Here is a 26,774-nt window from a genome sequence, read left to right as displayed (position 1 = left end):
ACTACAATTGACTTTCAACAAAGTGTTGAACTAGTAACACCATTAACACATTCACCACTTTCTTCACCTTTATTAGTTCCTCATAGACAAAACGTAGGCACTGGAGGCTGGGATCTAACAACCGAGCAATCTGTCGTCTGATCAAAACTTCGAAGGGTTCCTAAAACATCAATGCTTGAACTGATCACAAAAGGAAAAGAAAAAGGAATGCTATACAAAGGACTTTTAGGCAAAAGGGTTTTAAAGGGAAGATGCAAAAGATGAAATTCCAGTACAACTGATTATAGATCTCACATCTGGAACAAATAAAGCATCTTTAGGACCAGTGGCATTCTCAATGGCTGTTTGGATGTCTTTGTCAGTGAAACCATCACAAGGATCCACTTCCTGCACACCCGTGAATTTCCCAATATGATAAATAAAATCTTATATCTGACAAGTTGATATAATAAAAGAAACACAGTTTAACAGTAAAAAGAAAGTGCTGAACGTAATTTATTTTGAGGATCTGTGGAATCAAATGTATATTCCAGTTTAAGGCATTGCTGGCAAGTTGATAAAATATGATTTAACAATCAATGAAGAACAATATAAAGTAATTCATTTGGAAGGTTTCAGCTTAATGGGAGAAGTTACCAACTACAGATTGATGAAGTACAAGATCATATGACAAAGAATAATGCAAGGATGCAAATCGCTGAAAAGGTAGATAAAGCACCTCCAAGCTTTTCACAAAAATTGATTCAAAAATGTAGTGGATCCTTGCTCCTCCTGACAACTCTGTAGTTGACATCTCCCTACTCCTCCCATCCAACATGTGAGAAAAGGCTAGAAATTTGATGTATAGGTGAAAAGCAGAAGTTAGTATGCATTAGTTAAAAGATGCAGCAGACACATAAACAGTAAGCAGTATTTGTAAAGACAAAAAACAAAAAATAAACCAGGAAACAAAAACACAATCAGCCCAAAACAGAGATGCAAAGTCCACAAAAAGCCTTCATGGTTACTATTAGCAGAAGAAAAGAGAAGAAATAAGGAAGAAGAAGAGAAGAGAGAAAGGAGAAGAGAAGAGAAAGGTTTGGAGAGTTCTAATCTGTCTGGCAGCACCAGCTTATGTTATTATATATAGGGCAACCATAAATAAAAGGGAAAAGACCCTTATGCCCCTGCTGTAGTCAAAGTACATAAACAAAGGAAAAAATGCTATTTTAACCAGACCAAACAGACCCTAAACTAAGCAGACCAACACTCCCCCTCATGTTGGGACATAGATGCCAATCATGCCTAACTTGTCACACAAATTACTATGCCGCACATGATGAAGGCCCTTGGTGAAGATGTTTGCAAGCTGTTCTTCTGAACAGACATATAGATTGCACACTTGTCCACTCACAAGTTTTTCTCTAATAAAATGCTTGTCCACTTCAATATGTTTTGTTCTATCATGGAGGACTGGGTTAGCAGCAATGTTGGTAGCAGCTTTATTGTCACAATAGTGACATAGGTTTATTAACTACAAAACCCAGTTCACCTAACAGGTGTTTTATCCACATGATTTCAACAACTCCATGAGACATAGCTTTGTATTCCTCTTCAGTGCTGGACCAAGCCACCACACTTTGTTTCTTACTTCTCCAGGTGACTAAGTTTCTCCCCACAAAGGTACAATACCCATTAGTAGACTTTCTATCATCAACTGCCCTTGCCCAATCAACATTTGTATACACTTCAACCTTCAAATGCCCATGTTTCTGGAATAGCAAACCAACTCTTGGGAACTTCTTGAGGTATCTAAGGATCCTTTATGCAGCTTCAAAGTGAGTTGTCCTAGGGTTATGCATGAATTGACTAAGGACACCCATTGCATAGGCAATATCAGGCCTAGTCATAGACAAGTATAAGAGTCTCCTTACAAGTCTCTAGAACATCTTCACATCTTTCAAAAACTTCCCCTGACTGTCTCCTATGGTTAGGCTCAATTGGTGAATCAATTGGCTTCACCCCCAACTTGCCTGCATCTCTAATAGATCTAGTACACATTTCCTTTGGGAAATAAAGATGCCCTTTTGAGAGCGGGCGACTTCAATCCCAAGGAAATAACGTAAGGGGCCTAGATCTTTCACCTCGAATTGAGTGGCTAAGAATTTCTTCAGCTTTTGTATTTCAGTCTTCTAATCTCCTGTAACCATTATGTCATCAACATACACAATTAAACCTGCAATTTTCCCTTCACCTTTCTTCACAAATAGAGTATGATTTGGCTGGCATTGTTTGAACCCCATTTGGGGTACAACTAAGTGAAACTTACTAAACCAGGCCTGAGGTGATTGTTTCAACCCATATAATGATTTTTTTAACCTGCACACCTTTTGCTCACTACCTTTGGCACAAAAACCTGGAGGTTGAGTCATGTACACCTCCTCCTCTAGGTCACCATTCAATAATGCATTTTTAATATCCAACTAGTGAAGTCCTCAATCAAGATTGGCTACTAGTGAAAGGAGGACTTTGATAGAATTCATCTTGGTTACTGGAGCAAAGGTCTCTGCATAGTCTACTCCATATACTTGTGTAAACCCTTTGGTCACCAATCTGGCTTTGTACCTTTCTATCGTACCATCGGCCCTATGCTTCACTGTGAACACCCACTTGCATCCCACAGGTTTCTTTCCTTCAAGAAGATCCACCAACTCCCAGGTTCCATTTTTGTGTAAGGCATTAATTTCTTCCTTCATTGCATTTGTCTATTCAGGTTTGGATAAAGCTTATGCCACATTCTTAGGAACAAAAACACTGTCAATGGAGGAAAGGAACACACGGTATGAAGGTGAAATATGATCATAGGACACAAAGTGAGAGATAGGATGATTAGTAGTACAAAATCGAACACCCTTCTCTTAACAATAGGAACATCAAGATCATTAATAACAGGGGAATCAATATCAAGAGGTTCAGGCATATCAATGGGATCAAGTGTACCTGATTGATGAGGAGGATCTACCTCTAGAGGGTCTGATGGTATTGGTTGCATAGTTTCAGGTTCCACGACTCTTGAACTCTACTGGCTCTTATGGCGGTGAAGGAAGACATGAAATGGAGGATCAGGAAGAGGAGGTAATTGAGTTTGAGTCTGGGTGTGTTTCTCCTCCTCAACCCTACTCTCCCCCTGAGGAGAAACCGAGAAAAAAAAGGCTGATTCTCAAAGAAGGATACACCCATGGAGGCATAGTACTTGCGTAAGGAAGGGTCATAGCAATGGAAATCCTTTTGAGATAAAGGGTAACCAAGGGAAACACAAAGAATGGCATGAGGTTCGAGCTTACAACGAGAAGGGGACAAGTCATGAACGAAGCAACGACACCCAAAGACACACATTGGAATAGGGGACAGAGGAGCTGTAGGAAACAGAAGTTGATGTGGGGCCTTATACTCTAGTAAACAAGATGGCATACAATTGATGAGATATGCAGCACACATAACAACATCCATCCAAAAGTGTTTCAGAACATTCATATGGAGTAATAAACCACGAGCTACTTCGAGAAAATGACAATTTTTCCTTTCAATGACATCGTTTTGCTAGGGTGTCCTAGAACAAGAGCTTTGATGAAGAGATCCACATGAAGCAAAGAACTCCGTGAGATCACTATGAAAGTACTCCTTTGCGTTGTCCAACTAGAAAATATGAATCTCAGTTTGGAATTGAGTAAAAATCATGCGTTGAAAATCTTTCACAATCTTTGGCACTTCATTTCTAGATCACATAAAATAAACCCATGTATATCTAGAATAGTCATCAATCAAAGTAATGAAATACTTATATCCAATCTCAGAAGGTAGAGTAACAGGGCCCCAAACATCAAATTAGACGATATGAAATGGAAATTCAGATCTTTTATTTCTTAAAGGAAACAAATTTCTACAATGTTTGCTCAATTGACATGCCTGGCACTGTAACTCACTAACTGACAAAGACTTAAATAACTCAGGAAACATAAGTTTTAAAGACTCAAACGAAAGATGACCAAAACGACTATGCCGTAAGTAGGCATGACTCTCACTAGATGAACTTAAGGACTTTGTAGCCACAAGACCAACTTTATTCTCCAACATGTAGAGACCATTGACACCACCATACTATTTTCTTGGTCCCACCTGTGATGTTCAGCACTTCTAGACTTTGGTTCCTTCACTTTACCATTGATATACCCTATTTTCCCCCTAGCAATAATGCATGGGGAAACTCATCCATCCCCCCACTTTCCGTTTCGACCTCCTAAAATCTCAGGCATTGCAGAATTCTCAGAGGACATGATTCAAGAACACTTCAGTTTCAACACACACCTTAAGATCTCTCTTAATACCCAAAAAGGTCCAAAAAACACACTAGAGATGCAGTCCACATGCACACACTCTGGTCTGGATACAATCTGAATACAGACCAGCTCCAATTCTCTTAATTTCAGGTTGATTTCAGCACTGCACAAGTTTAACAGTCCCAATCCACCAATTTTCCAAATCACCTAAACACACCAACTACTAGGAGAGATCACAAAGCAATGAAGTCACACCAAAACTTGGTAAAAACAGGTCATTTGTGGCCTACAAGTAATCCATTCTCAGGTACAGGATCACACGATCCACAGAAAAGAGGTCTGAACCTCACAATTCCTCTGACTGCATTCAGCAATGTTGTTTCATAGGGTTTTTCTTGGTACATGACCAAGAGAAAGGAAAAAAAAGGGTAAAGCAAACTTGTACCAGTCATAGGTCAACTTCTCTGATTTCAGTTGAAGAAGACAGCAAGGTAAAGAAGAAAGAACTAGTTTGATCTGCTCTCAGACCCAGTAGAACCGCTCTGATACCATATTAGTAGAAGAAAAGAGAAGAAATAAGGAAGAAGAACAGAAGAAAGAAGAGATAAAGGAGAAGAGAAGAGAAAGGTTTGGAGAGTTCTAATCTGTCTGGTGGCGCCAGCTTATGTTATATATATAGGGCGACCATAAATAAAAGGGAAAAGACCCTTATGCCCTTGCTGTAGTCAAAGTACATAAACAAAGGAAAAAAAAGGCTATTTTAACCAGACCAAACAGGCCCTAACTAAGCAGAATACAATCATAAATATAAAGAAAAAGATTCCAACAGTTACCAAACTCTAGCTCTACACCTAAAACAGAGTACCAGTTAAATAGAAAATCCCTATGATTTACCACAAAAACCAATTCTGTGGCTGAAAATCTAGCTAGAGAAGTGGACAGAAGTTATCTATAGTAGGAATCAGCATTGTCGGGACATCAACACCTTGCTTAGTTGGTTTTGACTTCTCATGATGCTTCATCTATAGTGGGTTATCATTTAAGCTTTTGTGCTTTACCATTCTGTACTTGTTATCTCCCTTTGGTTATCAATAAAATTCTCCTCTTCCAAGTCTAAAAAAATCACAAAATCTTTTTTTTTTCTTTTTGGAACTGATCAATAAAGGGATATGGAATTATAAGTGCGATAGAACAAGAATTTGAAGAAATTGATGTCTTTCTATTGAGAAAGTAGTACATATATATACAACCTTGTAGATACTAAAAAGGAAGAAAATCATATAGCCTTGCAGATACAAAAAAGGAAGAAAATCATACAGCCTTGCAGATACAAAAAAGGAAGAAAATCATACAGGCTTGTAGATACTAAATAGAAAGAAAATCAAAGAAAGAATAATTCCTATAATCAAGCTATTCCTAATTGGGCTAATACTACATATTTACAGCCTATAATTTCGTAACACTCCCCCTCAAGATGGAGCATAGATGTCAATCATGCCCAGCTTGTTACAAATATAAGAAATCCGAGCTCCATTAAGAGCTTTTGTAAAGATATCTCCTAACTGCTCTCCAGTCTTCACATATGCTGTAGAGATCAAGTTTTGTTGAATTTTCTCATGAACAAAATGACAGTCTATCTCGATATGTTTAGTTCGTTCATGAAAAACTAGATTCGAAGCAATATGAATCGCAACTTGATTATCGCACCATAGCTTCGCTGGAACTAAGACTTTAAGACCGACCTCAGTTAAGAGTTGAGAAACCCACATAACCTCACACGAAGCTTGTGCCCTTGCTCTATACTCAGATTCTGCACTAGATCGCGACACCACATTTTGCTTCTTACTCTTCCACGAAACCAGATTACCACCAACGAAAACACAATAGCCAGTAGTGGACCTTCAATCAATCTTGGAACTTGCCCAGTCTGCATAAGAAAAAACACTCAATGTTACTGTGACCATGATTCCGATACAGTATCCCCCGTCCAGGAGCTCCTTTCAAGTAACACAAGATTTGTTCTAAGGTTGCCCAATGGTGCACTATAGGAGAGGACATAAATTGACTTACAATACTAACTGAGTAAGCAATGTCTGGACGAGTCACTGTGAGATAGTTCAACTTTCCAACTAATCTTCTATATCGTTCAGGATCATCAAAAGCATCTCCATCCTTTGTGAGTTGCTGGTTAGGAAGCATTGGAGTACTGCATGGTTTGACTCCCAGTTTCCCAGTTTCTGTTAACAGGTCCAAAACATACTTCCTCTGAGACAGGAAAATGCCTCTTTTACTCCTTGCCACCTCAATCCCCAAGAAATATTTTAGGTGCCCCAAATCTTTAGTATTGAACTGGCTCTGCAAGAAGGATTTCAAGGATGAGATTCCCTTTGTGTCACTCCCAGTGATAACAATATCGTCTACATATACAACAAGTAGAATGAGGCCAAATGTGGACTGCTTATAGAAAGTAGTATGGTCAGATTTGCACTTCCTCATCCCAAACCTCTCTACTGCCTGACTGAATTTTCCAAACCAAGCTCGTGGACTCTGTTTTAGTCCATACAACGATTTTTGAAGACGACAAACTTTCCCAGACTCCCCCTAAGCAACAAACCCAGGTGGTTGCTCCATATAAACCTCCTCCTGAAGAACTCCATGCAGGAAAGCATTTTTAATATCAAGCTGGTAAAGTGGCCAATCAATGTAGCTGCCAGAGAAATAAATAATCGAACTGAAGTCAATTTTGCCACAGGGGAGAAAGTATCAGAATAGTCCACTCCATATGTCTGTGCATAGCCTTTGGCCACCAGGCGAGCCTTTAGGCGAGCCACTGATCCATCAGAATTAAATTTAACTGCAAAGACCCACTTGCATCCAACCGCTTTCTTACCAGCAGGTAAATCGACCAGATCCCAAGTACCATTCTCAGTCAAGGCATTCATTTCCTCAAGCCGCCACCCAGGATGGGATAAAGCCTGGTGAACAGTTTTGGGAATCCCTACAGAATCAAGAGAGGCAACAAACGAACAAGAAGTAGAGGACAAACAATCATAGGTAACATAAGAGGAAATTGGATAAGTACATTGACGTTTACCTTTCCGAAGAGCAATAAGTAGATCAATATCACTGGGCATTGGATCTGATGACGAAGAAGAGACCGGTGCCGGACTTGTCACAGGAGGATTAGGTCGTCGAGAATAGACTTGAGTAATAGGTAAATTTGGTTGAGAAGGTGGTGGTGGGGGTATTGGAACAACACTAGCGTCTGGACTGGTGACATGATACACTAGTAGATCATCATCCTCTTGTGGACACACAGGTGTAGATGGAGCAGTAAAGAAAGGAAGATGTTCATGGAATGTAACATTAGCTGACACAAGGTCTGTTCAAGAGAGTAGAAAAACACCTGTACCCTTTTTGGAGACGAGAGTATCCCAGGAAGACACATTTTAATGACTTGGGGTCCAATTTGGAAACCTGCGGACGAACATCACGAACAAAACAAGAACATCCAAAGATACGAAGTTCAACAGGAAGCATAGATTTATTAGGAAACAGAATCTTATAAGGGATCTGATCATTTAGAACAGTGAAAGGCATGCGATTAATCAAAAAACACGCTGTAGAAACAGCATCAGCCCAAAACTGTTTAGGAACATGTGTTTGAAATAAAAGAGCCCTGGCAATTTCAAGAAGATGTCTATTTTTTTCTCTCAGCCACTCCATTTTGAGATGGAGTATCAACACAAGATGATTGATGGAGAATTCCATTCTGAGTCATGTAAGTCTGGAAGGAATCAGAGAAATATTCTTTGGCATTATCACTTCGCAATGTTTGTACAGACACATCAAACTGGGTTTCTATTTCAGTAGACAAGGTTTTAAAATGTGAAAGCAACTCAGAACGAGATTTCATTAAATAAAGCCAAGTCATACGAGAAAAATCATCCACAAAGGTAACAAAATATCGAAATCCAGTCTTAGCCATAATAGGACAAGGTCCCCAAACATCTGAATGTACTAACTCAAAAGCATGACTAGCCCTTTTATTAACTCGAGAAACAGACGATAGACGATGATGTTTTGCAAACTAACAAGACTCTCAATCTAAAGAAGATACATCATGAAACTGAGGAGATAACTTCTTTAACAAAGGTAAAGATGGATGCCCCAACCGACAATGAGCTTCAAAAGGAGATAAAGTACTGGAACAGGCAATGGTCTGAGGTTCCTGGGTATCCAAAATGTACAGACCTCCTGATTCTTGTCCTTTACCAATAATCCTCTTCGTCATACGATCCTGAAACAGACAATGATCAGGAAAGAATGAGATACAACAGTTAAGAGTACGAGTGAGTTTGCTAACAGATACCAAATTAAAAGAAAATTTTGGTAAACTCAATATAGATGACAAAGAAAGTGTTGATGTGGGATTGATAGTGCCAGAACCAAGGATAGAAGAAATAGAACCATCTGCTAAGGTGACTGAAGAAGGAAAAGTGTGATTGGAAAGTGGAAAAGAGACTAGGATTACCTGTCATATGATCTGTTGCACTAGAATCAATGACCCATTGAGAGGAAGAAGAAAGAAGACATGTATTGGTTTTACCTAACTCAGCAAGGGCAGTGATGGACTGAGAGGAGTTCTTTAATGCCTCTTGATACTGGGTAAATTTCGCATACTCATCTGCAGAAATTGTAATGGTCTGATTTGACGATGGATGAGGAGCATCACTCGTAGTTACAACATGAGCTGACTGAGACCCAGAAGACTTCTGGTTTTTTTTTAGCAATTTCTGGCAAGTCCTTTTAGTGTGTCCTGGTTCATGACAATAGTAGCAAACTACTCCCCCTGTGGCCCGAGTTCCAGCATTCCAACCACTATTACTGCCACCTCTGCTACTATTCTGAGAACGAGACCGGCCAGTTGATCCATTATTCTGACTGACAAGTGCACTAGGTTGTTGTACAGGTGAGGTATGGGAACCAGTATCTGTACGAAGGACCCTAGTAAAGACCTCTTTTAAAGAGGTAATCTCAGGATTAGACAAAATCTGTGACTTAGCACCATCAAATTGAGGATTAAGGCCAGCCAAAAAACTCATAATAGCCATCTGTTCACGTTGAGTCTGCTGAACTTTGATATCAGTACTGAAAGGTAACAAGGCGTTCAATTCTTCATAAGTGCACTTGAAATTCATGAAATAGGTCTGAAGAAACTGATCCTGTTGTTCAACCCGATAAAATGTCTTGCAAACATAAAAAATACGGGAAATATTTTCTTTACCAGAGAACAGAAAAGCCAAATATTCCATTAGTTCTTTTACAAACTCACAGTGAGAGACATGACTGACGTACTCATTCTCAATAGAATTGCGGATTTGCAAAAACAATTGAGCGTCAATCCTTAGCCATTCAGTGTGGGTCTCATCAGTAGGAGGGTCCTTAGTCAGATGTTGTCCTTAGAGATACTCCGTAAATACAAACGAACAGTCTTACTCTAGTCTAAATAATTAGTTCCGTTTAGTTTTTGTTCAGTGATCTTAGACAGAATGGGGATAACACTAGGCATAGCCAAGTTCTTTTGTTCAACCGCCATCATAAACACAGGAAAATAAACTTTTAACAACCAGCAAAGCCAATAAAACAGAATCGGCAACAGATGCAACACCCAAACAGCAAGAAACCACAACTGGCAGCACCGAAATATCAACTGTATAAAAAAGAACAGAGAAGAAAGACTTTCCTGATGGGCAAACAAACACCACAGGAGTAACACCGAGGCTGTTGTGCTACTCTCCGACCTGTTGCAGACTTGAAAGCCCTCTCCCGATTGAAGTGAAGAAGAGATGGGTGAAGGTGGGTAGGCCGATCTGGGATTCCGCTTCCACTGGTAGGGGCGGTGAGATGCAGATGTCACTCGGAATGGGTGACCTAGAGATCGCAACTGCTGCTCACTTGGGTAACGTAAAGAATTCAAAGCTGCTCACTTGGGCAGCAGAGGGAAGAAAACCAGAAATTAGTTTCAGACTGGAATTGGTGTCTCCAGCTCTGATACCATGTGATAGAACAAGAATTAGAAGAAATTGATGTCTTTCTATTGAGAAAGTAGTACATATATATACAACCTTGTAGATACTAAAAAGGAAGAAAATCATACAGCCTTGCAGATACAAAAAAAGGAAGAAAATCATACAGCCTTGCAGATACAAAAAAGGAAGAAAATCATACAGCCTTGTAGATACTAAATAGGAAGAAAATCAAAGAAAGAATAATTCCTATAATCAAGCTATTCCTAATTGGGCTAATACTACATATTTACAGCCTATAATTTCGTAACAATAAGATTCATACATACACATCACAACTAGGCATCAAAATAAAAAGAAAAATGTTTTTTATAAAGTGTAAATTGTATTAATATGGAGGAGGACCCTCAACAAAACATTTACATGTATGTAAAGTCTGCACAAAATATTGCAGCTACAATCTTATCCACTATCCACAATTTCAAAATAATTCCCTCCCAGTAAGAAAAGAAGTGTTGATATTTCAAATGTTGAAATGAGCTTTGACAGCAGGCCCATCCCATGATGGTCTTTTCAATCTTCCCTATTAGTGCTTCAATTGGATGAGCTTCATTTTAAAAGATCCTACTGTTGTGATCTTTCCATAAGTTCCAACATATTACAAGAGGTGTCAGCTTCCACAAAATCTAGCTTTCCTTCTTAGGTTTTTAGACTGCCAAGAGGACATCAAGCATTCAAAGCTTCCAGGAACCACCCATTGCCTTTTAAAGAGCTGAAGGAAATGTGTCCAGATTTCATAGGCTTCTGGAAACCACAATTGCAGGTGCACCATGAACTGATTGGACTCACTTTCATTACCACACAAGCCACACATGCAGTCTACCTGCATTCCTCTTGCAAGCAGCATCTCTTCTGTCCATAAGAAAAAACTAACTTTGCCAGGGGCCTTCACATGCCAAATCCACCTCCAAGGTACACGTTCCCTCGGATGGCCTACAAGGGACCTGTAAAAAGACTTAACAAAGAAAATACCAAAACTTTCCTCTTTTCATCCCCACTTATTCCTTTCAGTTGGCTGAGGAAATTTCCTCAATAAAAGTTACATCGGTCTTTGTTGATTCTTTGTCTCCCAATCTTGAATGTTCCTCTGAAGTTTTGGCACCCATGCTGGCTGACCTCCCAGAATTTCATATGAATCTCTGACTAAAGCCTCCTTATTTAGGGCAATCTACAGTAAAGGAAACACTTCCAACAAGGGTGTTGACCCATGCCAAAGGTCCTTCCAGAAAAGCACCTTTTCACCACAGCCCACTTTAAAGGATATGCCTTCATGAAATAAGTCTCTTTGATTCATGATGCCTCTCCATAAGCTGGTACCATATGGTTATAGGCAGGAAGTTGTTTCCGAGTCCATGACATCACTCCATGCGTATGCTTAATAACCTTTCTCCATTAGCTGGCACATTATGGCTTCCAAGGTTCCTGATACCTGCTCCACCAAGTTCTTTAGGTTTGCAAACTTCATGCCAGGAGACTAGATGAATTTTTCTTTCATCGTTAAGCCCATCCCATAAGAAATTACATCTTAACCTTTCAAGGGTCTTTAAAACTGATGCTGGAGCCGCAAAAAGGGAAAAGTAATAAGTAGCCAGGTTGGATAACACACAGGATTAAAATGCATCTCAGACAGACTGCAAACAAGATCAGGAAGAAAGCTAGAGATACCAAAAATAGTCACCTAAAAGTGGGATGAGAAAGAACAGAAGCAATTCTATTATTAATCTCAGTGAAGATCTATCATTCTCTACTATTCAGGGAAAATACCAAAATGAATTGGAGGACAAGACAGTGCTTATGAAAAGTTAAAACTGTTAAAAATTATCAATAAGATAATGTTAGTTCAGGAAAAAAAGAATCTAAAATGCAATATAAAATTTCGAAGTAAATAGGCATGATGATGTGACCTATTTTCCTTTTGCCGAAAAGTACATTACATCTTGAAAACTTTACTTGTCGATGACTAGAAAATATAAAGTGATATATCAAAAAATGAATCTCACCTTTACAGAATCTTGTCAGAATGTTTAACAGTACTGCCCCTTGCTCCGCCTAGTTAATTAATGGCATCAAAGAAAATTCATAGATCACTCAGATGATACAGACATACATATGTCATCAGATACATTGAACAGACAACTTTTTGTTAGGCCCTACTCCTGTCAAGTGTCAACTACCTTCAATTTCAGATGGAAGCATGAAGAGTTATCTCACTGAACAAAACAGAGAGGCACTAAGGTTGCATTTGGATCATGGAACTGGATTTTAAATTTGAATTCCATTCCCACCTCAATTCCTCATAATCGAGATGATCAAACACCTTACCCCCTGCCCCCCAAGAAAAAAAATTGTTTTGAATCTGCTGAAACACCAAATTTGAAAGGCTAACCATTGTGTTATGCCAAATCCCACTCCAAAAAATGGACACAAACTGCCGATTCGTGAGCTTGATAGAATTAATGATTCCAATTCCATGAAGATCCAAACACAGCCTAATTGTTCACAGCCCTTGTGATGCCTCATGACCGTGTCCAGAAGGAACTCTATTTCATGGAGATATAATAATGGTGCTCAGTCCATATCTCTTTTCTGCATGCTAACAAGCTATGAAGTAAGTCATGCACATCAATGATCTTTGTAAAGGCAATTCACACCATTGACTTCATTCTTGAAAGGATTTGTGCTTACATGTAAACAAAATATAGTATGTCTACTATGAGCACAATTACAGTTTTGTCTTTCCAAATAGCATCACAATCAAAAGAGACAGCATAAAAACATATTCTCAAAATTGATCTTAATCCAGCTGAACTTACTTTTGATTCTATATCTTCCCCGTAGGTCCGAATCTCCTTTACAACAGCAACCATTTGAGAATTCAGCTCAGCCTTCAGTCGTGGAAGGACTGTTCTAATATGCTGTTCTAGAATCTGGTGCAGAAAAAATAACAAGGAAATATAAGAGAACTATTCACAATTTCCCACATTCCTGCTGTTTTCATTTTTTTTTTTTTTGGAATAACTCTGATATAATGCATGAAGACAAAAAGAAATGAAACAATTAAAGAATTAAGAGAGTTCCCCCCCCAAAAAAAAGAGAACTTTGTATGAGCACTCGTCTTGGCTAAGAGATGCATCAACTCTTTTTATCAATATCTGTGATTTAATAGATAAGGGAAAAGAAGAAATGCCTAGAGTACGAAGGACTGAACTCACAGAACCTTTATAGGAATGAAGAAACACCAAGAAATACAAGAAAAAAACAGCCAACAGAAACAACCATATACCAAAAGAAGCTGACCATCAAAAGCATCCCAGATCCCAAGAACAAGACGATGTCCAAAATACTTATTTTTTATTGATAACAGAAATTATATAAGTCTATGAAAGCAGCAAAGCATAAACATCCAGCCTACCCAAGTAGGTAGGGGTACAACTTGAGCAAGCTCAGATTGAGAATTTGTTAAAATCTGATTATCTGACTGGACCTGGCCCAAGGGCCTTGGTCGGATGCTGTGTAAATTCTTCTAATTTGGTACCTGACCTGCACCCCTACAATTAGTGCCGCACCAGACCAAAAGGAGCTGCCTCTCATACAAGAAGGTAGCTCATAGCTGTGTACCAACCAGGAAACAATTAAAAGTAGCAGTATAAAGAAATGGAATAACTCCAATAGAACTCAGCCCTCACCACTCCTTTCCTAGCTAATCATTTGCAGAGATGTTCACTAATCTCCATAACCAACAAAACAAGATTCTCACTATGAAAAATAGAGCTCTAGCCTCTGTAATTAGATGTCAGTATTTCCATTGTCCCTCGATACCATCTCTAAGCCATCCAATAACAATCTGCAAGTTCCTTCCAACCTCCAAATGGGCTGGTTATTCGTCAATGCAGAATCATACCATAAACCCTGAAGTACTGTGTTTATCTCAACCTTCATTGAGTATCCAAAACCCCATCAGCACTAAATATGCTATATGGATCTCCTATCCCATCCCTTTAATCACCCTCAAACCTAAAGATCCTAGCTTTTTTTTTCCTGATCGGAAAAAGTAGGATTTATTAAATAAATATTAAAACTGCAGGTTACATTTCTGTGGGTATATTACCCACACCCAAGAAAACATCAATATAAAGCTAGTACTCAATCCCAAAATTCAAACATTACATTTTATCCTAAAACATCTGTGCCTATTTGCCCCTTGTTTAGCTAAAACATCTGCCAAGCCATTTGCAATTCTTCTCACCCACTTAAAGGTAATATTTAATTCCCATGTTAAGCAATCAATTTCCTGGATCTTGTGCCTGTAAATCCAAGGACTTTAACTGTGAAGTTTTGTCCAAGAAATAACCACCTGGGAGTCCCCTTCCCCTACTAACATCCAAAACTCAAACTGCTTTGCAAATTTTAGTCCTTAACAAAATCCAGAAGTTCTGTTGTCAATGAGTCTCCTTGTTCTACAGGGCCCAAAAATAGTGCTAGTACCTTGTGAATATCAAAAGACACCCCCTAAACCAGCCCTTCCTTCACTTCCCAAAAAGCTTCCAACAAAGTTTAATTTCACAGCATTGGTTGTTGGTGGTCTCTGCCCCATTATCACTCTCTCCTTTTGAGCCAAATGCATTACTTCCTTCCATGATCTCAAAATATCAGTAAATGAGAAATCATGGAAGGTTTCCAAGGTTTTTAACCAGCGTGAAAATTTTGTGTTAATGGTATCTATGACTCTCCGACTCAGACCTACTCTTTTCATTGAAAATCCTCCCATTCCTTTCTTCCCATATAGTTCAAATCAGTGCTTGTCTCACTGCTTTCCACATTATTTTTCCTCTCTTCTTTGGCTTTCTCAGAAAGTTTGGATCAAAGAGACCCACCACATCTCGGGGAGGAGTCCATCTGCATCCGAAAAGAGAACAAAAATGCTCCCAAACACAAAGCACAAGAGGACAGTGAATAAATGAATAGAAAATACTTTTACCACTAGCTTTGCAAAGGAAACATGTATGAGGAGAGAGACATTTATTTATTTATTTTTTCCTGCAGCACCAAGAAAGATCTCCTGACAAAGGACCTGAATTTTTGGTAGAATTGTTTTGCTCCAAATTTCTTTCACTGGGTGGTTTAACCCCAAGATCACAGGTGAAGTTACCATCAAGAGATATTGCCCATACCCTTGTGTCCTCTGTACTTTGGTCCAAGAAGACTGATTCTAATTTGGACAATAGAGGTATGAGAGCCTCTATCTTCCTATGACCCCTCCTCAATCCAAAGACCCAATTCAACCCCAAATTGCTAAATGTCACAAATTTGGAAATGGGTTCAAACTTATAGTTTTTTTTTAATAGTACCAAGAAATATTTTATTAATTAGAATAGAAAAGATTGGGCAGCCTCGGCTACCCCATTACAAAGAGAAGCATTACAAGAAAACACAACAGTAAGTATGACTTAAGCATTATAATTGAGCCCAAAAGCACTGTGCTCTGTTAACCCCTTGTTTTGCTAGTTGATCCGCAATATTATTAGCCGACCTTGGGACCCACTGAAATTCCACCTGCCTATTACTTAGCAATCTTCTGACCTTTTTTATCTCATTCTAAAAGTACCATGGGGCTTTTTCAGACTGTTTCAGCCAACTGATTATTACCTTTGAATCTCCTTCTATTATCAATTTATTGACTCCTATTTCAACAGCTTTTTGTATCTCAAATGCCATAGCATTCCACTCTGCTGTCATGGAGTCCCCTGGGCTAAGAGGGCAGGAATATAGTCCCAAAATTTCTCCACTGTCATCACTTGTCATAGTTCAAACTTATAGTTTGACCATGCAAAGATCCAAAGAGTAAGGGGAATTGGACCTTTAGAGGTTGTTCTCCTATCCAGAAGTCTTCCCAAAACAATATCTTGTTCCCTCATCCCACATCAAATCGGATATGGCTAAGGAAGGAAGGATATGCCTCATGAATTGATTGCCAAGAAGTTGACAACACATTAGAAGCTACTTTTGCATCCCAGCAGTTGTCCAACTCCAACCGTCCATGTATATTTTCAATCACCCTGTACCAAAGTCTTTCTCATTCTAAGGGATATCTCTATAGCCATTTTCCTAGGAGAGAGTAGTCGTACAAGACTACAAATATTCTTTAGATTTTGAACAGAAAATAAAAGAAAGGAAGAGAAGAGGAGAAGAGAAGAGGAGAAGAGAAGAGAGATAGAGAGGGAGAACTCATGGAAGGACTTTTGAGAGAAGAGAGTGGTTGGTGTATTAAAACAGCCGCCCCACCCTTTGAATTTATATACATAGTTTCCTAATTGTAAAAGAACTTTAACGCTTACATGGCAAGATAAGATAATTAAAAAACTAATCCTAGATAAGATAGAATAAGATTAAAACTGATTCTACTAGGAAAGCTGATCCTAATCATAAATCTAAGTACAACTCAGGCTGTCACACGAGTACACTAATGTGGGGTCCACAGTTTCCTACAGAGAGCTGCACTTTTCTAAACTGAGTTCCCTATCCAAGCCCCCCTTTGTCCTTAGGTCTACACACATGTTCCCATTTCACCAAGTGGTATTTCTTTTGATCTCCTAGTTCCCATAAGAATTCCCTCATCATCTTCACCAATTTTCCTACTATTCTAATAGGAATTCTGAAGGTGGACAAAAATAAATAAGAAGGTTAGCCGTTGTTGCTTTGATTATTCCCCCTCCCCCATTGAAATATAATTTCTTTTCCACATGACTAGCTTTCTAGCAAATCTCTCCACCACTGGCTTCCAAAATCCATCAAATCTCAGATTACCTCCCAAGGGGAAACCTAAATATTCCAAGGGCCAACTTCTAACTTCACAACCTTAAAAGATATGTTATTCTATGGATTTCCTCCTCTTGCATATTTATCCTTGCAACACAACTTTTCCCAAATTAGCCTTCAATTTTGAAACATTTTCAAATGAGCTAAGAAGTTCCTTGAGATTCCTTGGAAGAGAGCTATCATCATCACAAAAGAGGATTATATCGTTTGCAAACTCCAAATGGGTAACCACAATCTCATTCCTACCCATCCTCCAACCTCTAAGCAAGTTATTCAAGTCAGTCTTGAATCTTGATGATCATATTGCTAAGTACCTCCTACAAATAGATTGAAAAGAAAAGGGGATAAAGGGCTCCCATGTCTTATGCCTCTTTTCGTTGGCAAGAAATCTCTAGCAGTTCCATTAATCAATATTGAGTAATGCACTAAACTCAAGAATCCCTTGATCCACATCCTCCATCTTCCCCAAACCCAATCTTCCTCATTACATCAAGTAAGAGAAACCAACCCAACATAATCATAAGCTTTCTCTAGATCAAATTTACAAATGAAACCCTTCCCCCCACCTTTCCTTTTCTCTACTACACACTTATTTGCCACTAGGATTTGGTCAACTATTTTTCTTCCTTCCACTACCTTCCAGAACTTCAGCTAAAATTTTATACAAGCTGCCCACCAAACTTATGGGTTTGTAGTCTCTTAGGACTGTGGCTTCTCTCTTTTCGGGTATTAGGGCAATAAAAGTGGCATTTGCTCCTAGTAAGACCTCACCTTTTTATGGAATTCCTTAAAAACCTCTAGTAAATCATTTTTTAAAGTCTCCCAACAGTCTTGATAGAACACCATAGAGAAACCATCCAAACCAGGGGCTTTTGATCTTTCCATAGAGAAAATGAACTCTCTAATTTCCTCAATTGTAAAATTGCTCCCCAAGGCCCTGGATTGTTAACTTGTCACCCTATGCCACTCAAGGTCTATCAGTTCTCGGCTTCTTTCATCTACTCTAAAGAAGATACCCTTGAAAGGATCCACATAAACTTTAATGATCTCCCTGTCCCTCCTGAATTCCTATTCATCCACCTCTACCTTAGAAACAAAGTTTTTCCTCCTCCCATTTGCAAGAGAATGGAAAAATCATGTATTCCCATCCCCTTCCTAAAGCCATTTACATCTAGACTTTTGCCTCTAAAAGATTTCTTCCTTCCTTAAAATTTCCTCCTATTGAAAAAGATAGGATCAAACATGGACTTATTTGAAGGAAGCTAGAAGTAAGTCCAATAGGTGATAAAATGAAGAAAAGTAGACTAAGATGGTCTGTCACATGAAAAAAAAAATACCATCTACAACACCATTAAGAACAGAATGGTAGCTACATGAATCACGTAATTAACCCCATATAGTTGGGGATAGGGATGATGATGATGATGATAAGTTTTTAGTTTAATTCTCATTGATAAGTGTTTAATTAAGAGTTCTTAGTCACAAGGTGCAAACTGGTTGGTAGGTAAGGTCTCCAGCTGGTTGTAGCGAAGACATGGAATCAAATCCCACCTGCAACAAGGTTGGGGGATGGGCTACCTCCTGTTGTGTAGCCCCATGGATCCAAAAATAAAAAATAAAAAAAAATTCTTAGTCTATAAAGAAGTTAAAATAATGATCTTATAACTATTCTTACTGCTTAAATTTTTGGGGTTGGAACTAATCTATTTAACTTGTTTTTCAACACTCATTTTTTATATACATATCAACAATAAGAAGTTAAGGTGAACTCAATGTGCTTCGAAGAAGTTAATGGCCATTTTATTGAAAAGGTCGATGACTCATGAGGGAATTAGAGTCTCAAGGAGTTCTTTCTCTTTATATAAAATTGGAAAGTTATGACTATTTTTTATTAGGTGGGTACTCTCATGGAAGCCAGGTCCGAGAGCATTGGAGGCACTTCCATAGGTCAAAGGGGTGGGATCCTTTTGATAAATCCACAGTGGAGTATAGATGCAAGAAAGAATACATTAGCAGAAGTACCACTTCTAGAGCTTAAAAGAAACTTTGTAGGTGTTTAAAGAGCCTTTAGTTTAACTGTTTAAGATCTACTACAAGTTCTATAGATAGTGAATTGGGTTTATTTGATATTTCTGTTCAATCTCAAGAGTCAAGCCATGGTTTGATTAGGATTTTTAAGTTATTTTGGATCAGGTCAATTGTTTGTAGTTGTTGGTTATGTTTTCAAGTTTCAATGTATTTGGGAACCCTAGGAAGTTAACTTGTTGTTTATCTATGATTAGATTAGAAGAGAGGATAAACAGATAAATGATACCAAATATTACTTAAAAGAACAACAAAGTAAACCAACCTTGTTCAACTTATTTGCCAATTGAGGAATGCCGCATTGATCAGAAAGGCCATGGTATACCTGTAAAGAGATGTACGTGTTCAACAGAAATGCAACTTTAGTGGCACTCTGAAACTCTCAACAAGTAATAATGAAAGAATAATCATTTCAGTATGTAAAAGATACAGGGTGGTTATGGAAGAAGTTCTCCTCATAATTAAGTGCTTCTACAATGCTCCAGTCTTGATTAATGTCCTACCAAGAGAAGCAAGGGAAAATCAGATATAGCATGGTTAAGCGAGTTTGTATTAATAAGGATCACAGGCATCACCCTAGCAGGGTTTGCACCAAATTTAATTATAAAAGTCTAACAACAGAAGAATTTAGTCCTCAGTTTAATATGCCCCTAGGTTTAATGACAACACCAAATTGAGGAACATGAAGACAAAAGATATAAACATTTCAAAAGAAAAATGATAAAAAAAAAAAAGATGTAAGCATTTCAACATCAAAGCAATTATAATGAATCTTGGAAGAAAGAAAGGCAATTCATATGACAAAAAACAAGGAGAGAAAAGTTCACTTGAAAAATGCAATTTAAAAGTAACTTGGAGGCATTTTGCAAAATGTGATACAAGAACATGAATACAAATATGCAGTGTAATCTTTAGTACTACATTTTTCAATAACTCTTGACGTTACAAAAAGTACAAGGAAAGATGTCTATTAACCTATACTTAAAGTGGTTAACAATTAATGTCATTCTTGTTCAACTAACATTAATGGATCCCAATAATGACTCACACCAATACACCATACACCAAACATTAAATGCTATTAAATTAGGAGAGGACAGGAAGTATGTAACTTTTTTTTTGATGACTAATAATAAATTTATTAATTCAGAAGCCGATTTAGAGTTGTGAATTCATACAACATCCGAGAAAGAGGCGCGAGCTGCAGCCCCTCCTTGAACCTTACAAGTAAACTAGGAAAGAAATACAGGAATCACAGCTGAGCCCAAAACAATTCTTCCCTATTTACCCCTTGCTTGGCTAACACATCTAACAAAGTATTTGCTGATCTGCCCACCCACTGTACAGTGACCAACATATTCCTTGTCAACCAACTGAATTTCTTCATTTAATTCTTGTAGCACCATATAGCCTCTTCAGGATTTTTCAACCAACCCACCACCACTTTGGAGTCCCCTTCGACTATTAGGTGTTGTACCCCCAGCTGGTTTGCAAATTGCACCCCTTGTACAACAGCTAATAGCTCTGCCCTGATAGAAACCCCAACTCCTAAGGGACCTAAGTAGAGCAACAGAATCTCTCCCTTCTCATTTCTCAAAGCACCCCCCATTCCGGATAATCCAGGATTACCCATGCTACTTCCATCAAAGTTCAACTTCAGTGAGCCTTCAGATGGAGGAAACAAGCTTGTAACTGCTTTGTCCTTTAGGGACGAACACCTCGCTACTGCTGACCAATTTCTCCAAAGATCATTAAAAGAGAATTGATGAAAGATTTCCAAGGTCTTCAGCCAAGGTATTTCCCTATTCAGCGCACGGTCTTTCAATTCCTGACTATTCCTTTCCCTTTCTTGAAAAATTCTAGCATTCCTTTCTTCCCAAAGAGTCCAAATCAGGGCAGCGCGAGCACATCTCCACATAAGTCTTCCTCTTTTTGTAGGCCAAGAGAAAGTAGAATGGTTGAAGAGCATGCGAACTTCTACTGGTAGACTCCAACTACTCACAAACAACGAAAGTAGCTAAGCCCAAAAGTCTGCAGAAAAGGGACAAGATATTAGTAGGTGGTAACAATCCTCACCGTGAGCTCTACGGAGGATACACCAATTGGGAGAAATACAGAGGAAAGGTCTTCTCTTTTGTAGGTTATCTAGAGTGTTTACTTTCCCATGGAATACTTCCCAACAAAACGCCATAATCTTTGGGGGAACTGGCCTGCACCAAATTTCCTTTGACGGAAAGGGTTGTTTAGTAGAATGTTGAGAGATGGACTTGAAGAAAGAAGTACAAGTAAAGGTTCCATTTGGTCTAGGAGTCCACACCCTTTTATCTGGCTTGGAGGGATCCAAACACACCTGATTAAGACAACATAGCAAGACAGAGAGAGATTCGGTTTCATCATCCCTTAGTCTTCTACAAAACCCAAAATCCCAATTAGGAGCTAAGGGTGTTCCCAGTGATGAGAAAATTTTGAGACCACCTCTTTTTTATACAAAGAAACAAAAAATAGCAAAGGGAATAGGTCCAATAAAGGGGTGTCTCCTACCCAGATATCCTCCCAAAAGCGAACAGTGTTGCCAGAAAAAACTTCATACCTGATAAATTTGAGGAATTGAGGAAGGGTGTTGTGAATGGCCTTCCAAGGTGCTGCTAGGTTAGCCTGCCTTGACACACCAACATCCCATCCATTCTCTGATCTCCCATGAATGCTTCCAACCACCTCATGCCACAGCCTCTCACTTTCCAATGGCCATCGCCACAACCATTTCCCTAACAGAACTTGATTTTTTTTGTCACCCTCCCAAGTCCCAACCCCCCCCCCCCCCTTCTTTACTTCTTCACACAATTTCCCAATTAACCAAATGATCCTTTTTTTCTTGTCCTGGCTCCCACAGGAAATCTCTCATCAACTTCTCCAGCTTCCTAGCTTCCCTAACTGGTATCCTAAAGACAGACAAAAAATAGGTAGGTGAGTTAGCCAAGGTAGCTCTTGTTAAGGCAATTCTCCCTCCCAAAGAGATATAATTCCACTTCCACGAAGCTAATCTCTTTTCAAACTTTTCTATCACCAGGGTCCAAAATCTACTCTCCCTAGGATTGGCCCCTAATGGAAGCCCTAATTCCTCTCCTAACCATTTGGGGGTAATTGACAGATCCAGCCAGATCTTCAAAGTCAAAGGATACAGATAGAATTGCAAGAGTAATAAAAATCACCTCGAGACTGGCAAGTATCTAGGGTAATTCAATCCCTTAGGGCTTGAGGCATTTGCATGGCTAGTAGCAACCAGAAAGTTTCCATACCAACTGAACAATAGACACATTAATTTGGAACAAGTGGGTATTTTGTGCCTTTGAAGAAAATGTTAATCATCATATTGTCTAATGTAATATCACTGAACAGATTTGGGGCATCTTTTTATTCATACCAGTGTTTTGAAAGGCATGGGAGGCATACGCCTAGGAGTGCACCTCCAGGTGAGGCGCCCCCAAAACACCCTGAGGCATATGCCAAAGGCGCTTCCACTGGTAGTATCTTTTGGATTATATAAAATATCTACCTCTGATTTTACATATCCTCAGTATTAGGAAGCTTCCAATAAGTGATCTCAAATCTTCACATTTCCCACATGAATATAACACGTGAAACCATTGACTCTTGAGTCTTGATAGAGCTTAATGGTAAGTTTGGATTCATGTGGAACACCCCAAATAGTTGGGATTAAGGCTATATTATCAAGTTGAGAGTTGAAACAATAAACTCTAACAAGTCACAACCAAAAACTACCATAGCAAAGATGTTTCAATATTGAAAACTACTGACTGCACAACTGTTGAGACACAAATAAAGGGAGTACAAGTGTACAAGAAAAGGCCACGCCAACCTTTAAAGAATGTAACTAACAGCCAACCACTAGAACAAACTAAATAACAAACTAGACAAGTGGACTGGACAAGTGGAGAGGCTGGTATAACAGAATTGTAACAGCAGTATATAAATAAGGAAAGGAGGTTAGGAGGGGATTATCGATTTGGGAATACAATCTCTCTCTTTCTCTCTCTCTCTCTCTCTCTCTCTCTCTCATTCAGAAGGTAGGCTCCTTCGAAAGAGTCCCTGAGTTAGGTAGTCCCTAACAAGTTGGTATTAGAGCCAAGATGCCAAGCACAAGGTCATCCGCAATGGAGAACAGAGTCAACAACATGGAAGGAGAAATGCAAAGAATATCGGCTGACGTCAAAGAAATCAAAGAAAGCTTTGCATCCTTGCTTGAACGACTAGCACAGGCACCACCTGCGCCGAATCAAGAAGAGCGAAGTGACACCAGTCATCGAAGTGGATCAAGAACAGCAAGAGTCGAGTTTCCCATCTTCGCAAGGGGAGATCCCACATCCTGGCTTCTGCGAACAGAAAGATACTTCGATTACCACGACACACAAGGACCTGATCGTGTTCCATTAGCTTCTGCACACCTGGAAGGAGAGGCGATCATCTGGTACCAATGGTACCGGCGACGGCACCCAAGAGCCACATGGGCAGACTTCACCGATGCCTTAATCATGCGATTTGGAGTCTCGGCTTTTGAGAACTATGATGAAAGCCTCGCTAAGCTACGACAGACCAGCTCCGTCCAAGATTATCAGATGGCGTTCGAAAGATTGGCTGTGTGTGTGCAAGGCTGGCCAGAAAACGTGCTTATCGGCAGTTTTGCTGGTGAACTCAAGGAAGAATTGCGGCTGGAGGTAAAAGCCATGCAACCCACCACTGTTCTTGAAGCAGCAGCATTAGCTCGACTACATGAAGACAAACTGAATCGGACAAGAAGGATTAATCGACCTCTGGGAGCTGCGATCAGACCAGGTACCGAACCCAAAACCAGGTATCTTGGGTAAACCGGAGCCCAGATCAGGAGTAGGAATCACAGGAAAGGACACAAACTTTGGTTCAGGCCCCGGCTCAGCCAAGAGGTTAACTTGGGCTGAGATGCAAGCCCGACGGGAAAAGGGCCTTTGTTATGCATGTGGAGACAAATTCGGGTCGGGCCATCGCTGTAAGATCCCTCAAGTTTTCTTCCTTCAACCTGAAACCGAATATGTCTAGCAATCAACAGACATTGAAGAGCCAATGGACAACCAAGAATGGGGGCAATGGACAAAGGAATACCCGGAAGTATCCCTGTAAGCCTTGAACGGTCTTGCTTCTTCTCAAACTATGAGAGTAATCGGACTGGTACAAGGGCGCCATGTGTCAGTTCTGATAGATAGTGGTAGCACCCTCAATTTCATTACCCAAACATTGGTCAGACAACTAGGGATTCCGGTCCAACCATGTACAGCCTTCTGGGTGCACGTAGCTAATGGGAGCAACCTGGTGTGCGACAATACGTGCACAAAATTAAAGATGAAGATACAAGGACATGAGTTCGAGGTAGATCTGCACCCCCTGGAAATCAATGGAGCAGATGTAGTTCTCGGAGTCCAATGGTTAAGGCAACTAGGGCCGGTTATATGTGATTGGGCCCGTCTCACTAGGACCTATTGGTCTCGCCTCCCTAAGGAAACAGGCAGCAGATCCAACCCACATCGTTTTAATGCAAATAGACTCCCACGGGAATGGCCCCATTCTAGCCCAAGGAAGTAGATCCGAAGAAGGCCACACACAACTACAGCAACTACTTCAGAAGTTCTCAGTGATCTTCCAAGAACCTAAGGAACTACCACCAAAGCGTGCCCATGATTATTGCATTCCCTTGCTACTCGGAACTGCACCCACAAATGTAAGGCCCTATCGTTACCCCTATTTTCAGAAACTAGAGATTGAGAGGCAAGTGCAAGATATGCTTGACAGAAAAATTATACAACCCAACCAAAGCCCATTCTCCTCGCCAATATTACTTGTGAAAAAGAAGGTTGGGACATGGCGGTTTTGTATAGACTATAGGGCTCTAAACAACATTACTGTGAAGGATCGATTTCCCATACCGGAAATCGATGAACTACTAGATGAACTCGACAGGGCCACCATATTCTCTAAACTAGACCTGAGATCAGGATATCATCAAATTTGGGTCCATGAGGGAGACATCCACAAGACTGCCTTTCGTACACACGAAGGGCATTATGAATTTCTGGTTATGCCATTTGGGTTGACCAATGCGCCAGCTACGTTCCAAGCCCTTATGAATGACATATTTCAACCCCATTTGCGTAAATTTATACTCGTTTTTTTTTATGATATACTTGTATATAGCGCTACATGGGACGAACACCTAGTACATCTACAAATCACCTTGGAACTGCTAAGGACTCATAAACTCCTTGCAAAGGAGTCAAAATGCGCATTTGGACAGACACAAGTACACTATTTAGGGCACGTGGTCGAAAACGGCATTGTAGCAGCAGACCCGGAAAAGATCTCAAGCATGATAAATTGGCCCCAACCTCAAAATGTTAAGGAGTTACAAGGCTTCTTGGGTTTAACAGGGTACTACTGAAGATTCATTAGAGGGTATGGACTGATTGCTGCCCCCTTGACAAGTTTACTTAAGAAGAATGGGTTCTGCTAGACTAGGGAGGCCCAACAGGCCTTCGAGACACTCAAAACAACTGTCTCATCCCCACCGACGCTCGCATTTCCAGACTTCTCAAAGGACTTCATCATTGAATGTGATGCGTCAAGCCAAGGAGTTGGTGCGGTCCTCATGCAAGAAGAAAGGCCACTGGCGTTTTTCAGCAAAGCAATGGCAGCACAGAAATGGGCCAAATCAGTATACGAATGCGAACTGATAGCAATTGTTCTCGCAGTTTAGAGGTGGCGGCCCTACCTTCTAGGAAGGAGATTCATCATACGAACTGACCACCAGAGCCTGAAATTTCTGTTGGAGCAGTTCATACTATCCCCGGAACAGCAACGATGGATAGCCAAATTACTTGGCTACGATTATGTCATTAAATACAAGGCAGGGCACACTAACAAGGTGGCAGATGCACTGTCACGCCAGCCACAACTATTTCCATTACTTCTCACGGGCCCAACATGTTCCATCATGGGTCAGCTAAGGGAAGAAGCTGAAAGGCACCCACAACTGAGCAAGCTGCGTTCACAGGTCCAAGAGGACCCTACTAGCCACCCAGGGTACACCGTGGAGAATAACTTGTTGCTGTATAAATGCCAAATGGTGATACCACAGGATTCAGCCCATATTCAGCAGCTTCTGGAAGTGTTCCACTCATCCCCAGCAGGAGGACACTCGGGGATCCTGCGCACTTACAAGAGACTAGCCACCCAATTCCACTGGAAAGGCATGCGAAATTCGGTCCAAAAATTCATAGCCGAATGCGTCATTTGCCAGAAAAATAAGGCAGATACCCAGTCTCCAGCAGGACTGCTACAACCACTCCCAATTCCTACACAAGTGTGGGCAGATATATCCATGGACTTTATAACGGGGCTCCCCCTTTCCTATGGCAAGTCCGTC

The 26,774-nt window shown here is 39.9% G+C and overlaps 1 protein-coding gene across 6 annotated transcripts in view; it reads right to left on the bottom strand.

The window, feature by feature from the left end:
• LOC104605409 (dynamin-related protein 3A-like) overlaps positions 1-26,774 on the bottom strand; it is a 64,594-nt gene that overhangs the window by 32,715 nt on the left and 5,105 nt on the right. For all 6 annotated transcript variants that reach the window (XM_088892859.1, XM_088892860.1, XM_088892861.1 and 3 more), the window contains exons 5-11: positions 19,737-19,805; positions 19,572-19,631; positions 13,219-13,332; positions 12,406-12,454; positions 719-828; positions 295-387; positions 68-160 (exon numbers count right to left, since the gene is read on the bottom strand). In XM_088892859.1, the coding sequence (XP_088748985.1) occupies positions 68-160; positions 295-387; positions 719-828; positions 12,406-12,454; positions 13,219-13,332; positions 19,572-19,631; positions 19,737-19,805 (588 nt within the window). The remainder of the gene's footprint in view (positions 1-67; positions 161-294; positions 388-718; positions 829-12,405; positions 12,455-13,218; positions 13,333-19,571; positions 19,632-19,736; positions 19,806-26,774) is intronic.

The sequence above is a fragment of the Nelumbo nucifera genome, chromosome 8, assembly GCF_055504915.1.
Source record: "Nelumbo nucifera cultivar China Antique chromosome 8, China Antique-T2T, whole genome shotgun sequence".
Taxonomy (NCBI): Eukaryota; Viridiplantae; Streptophyta; class Magnoliopsida; order Proteales; family Nelumbonaceae; genus Nelumbo; species Nelumbo nucifera.
Note: the sequence above shows the minus strand (reverse complement) of the source record. Positions and strands in the feature narration are given on the sequence as shown.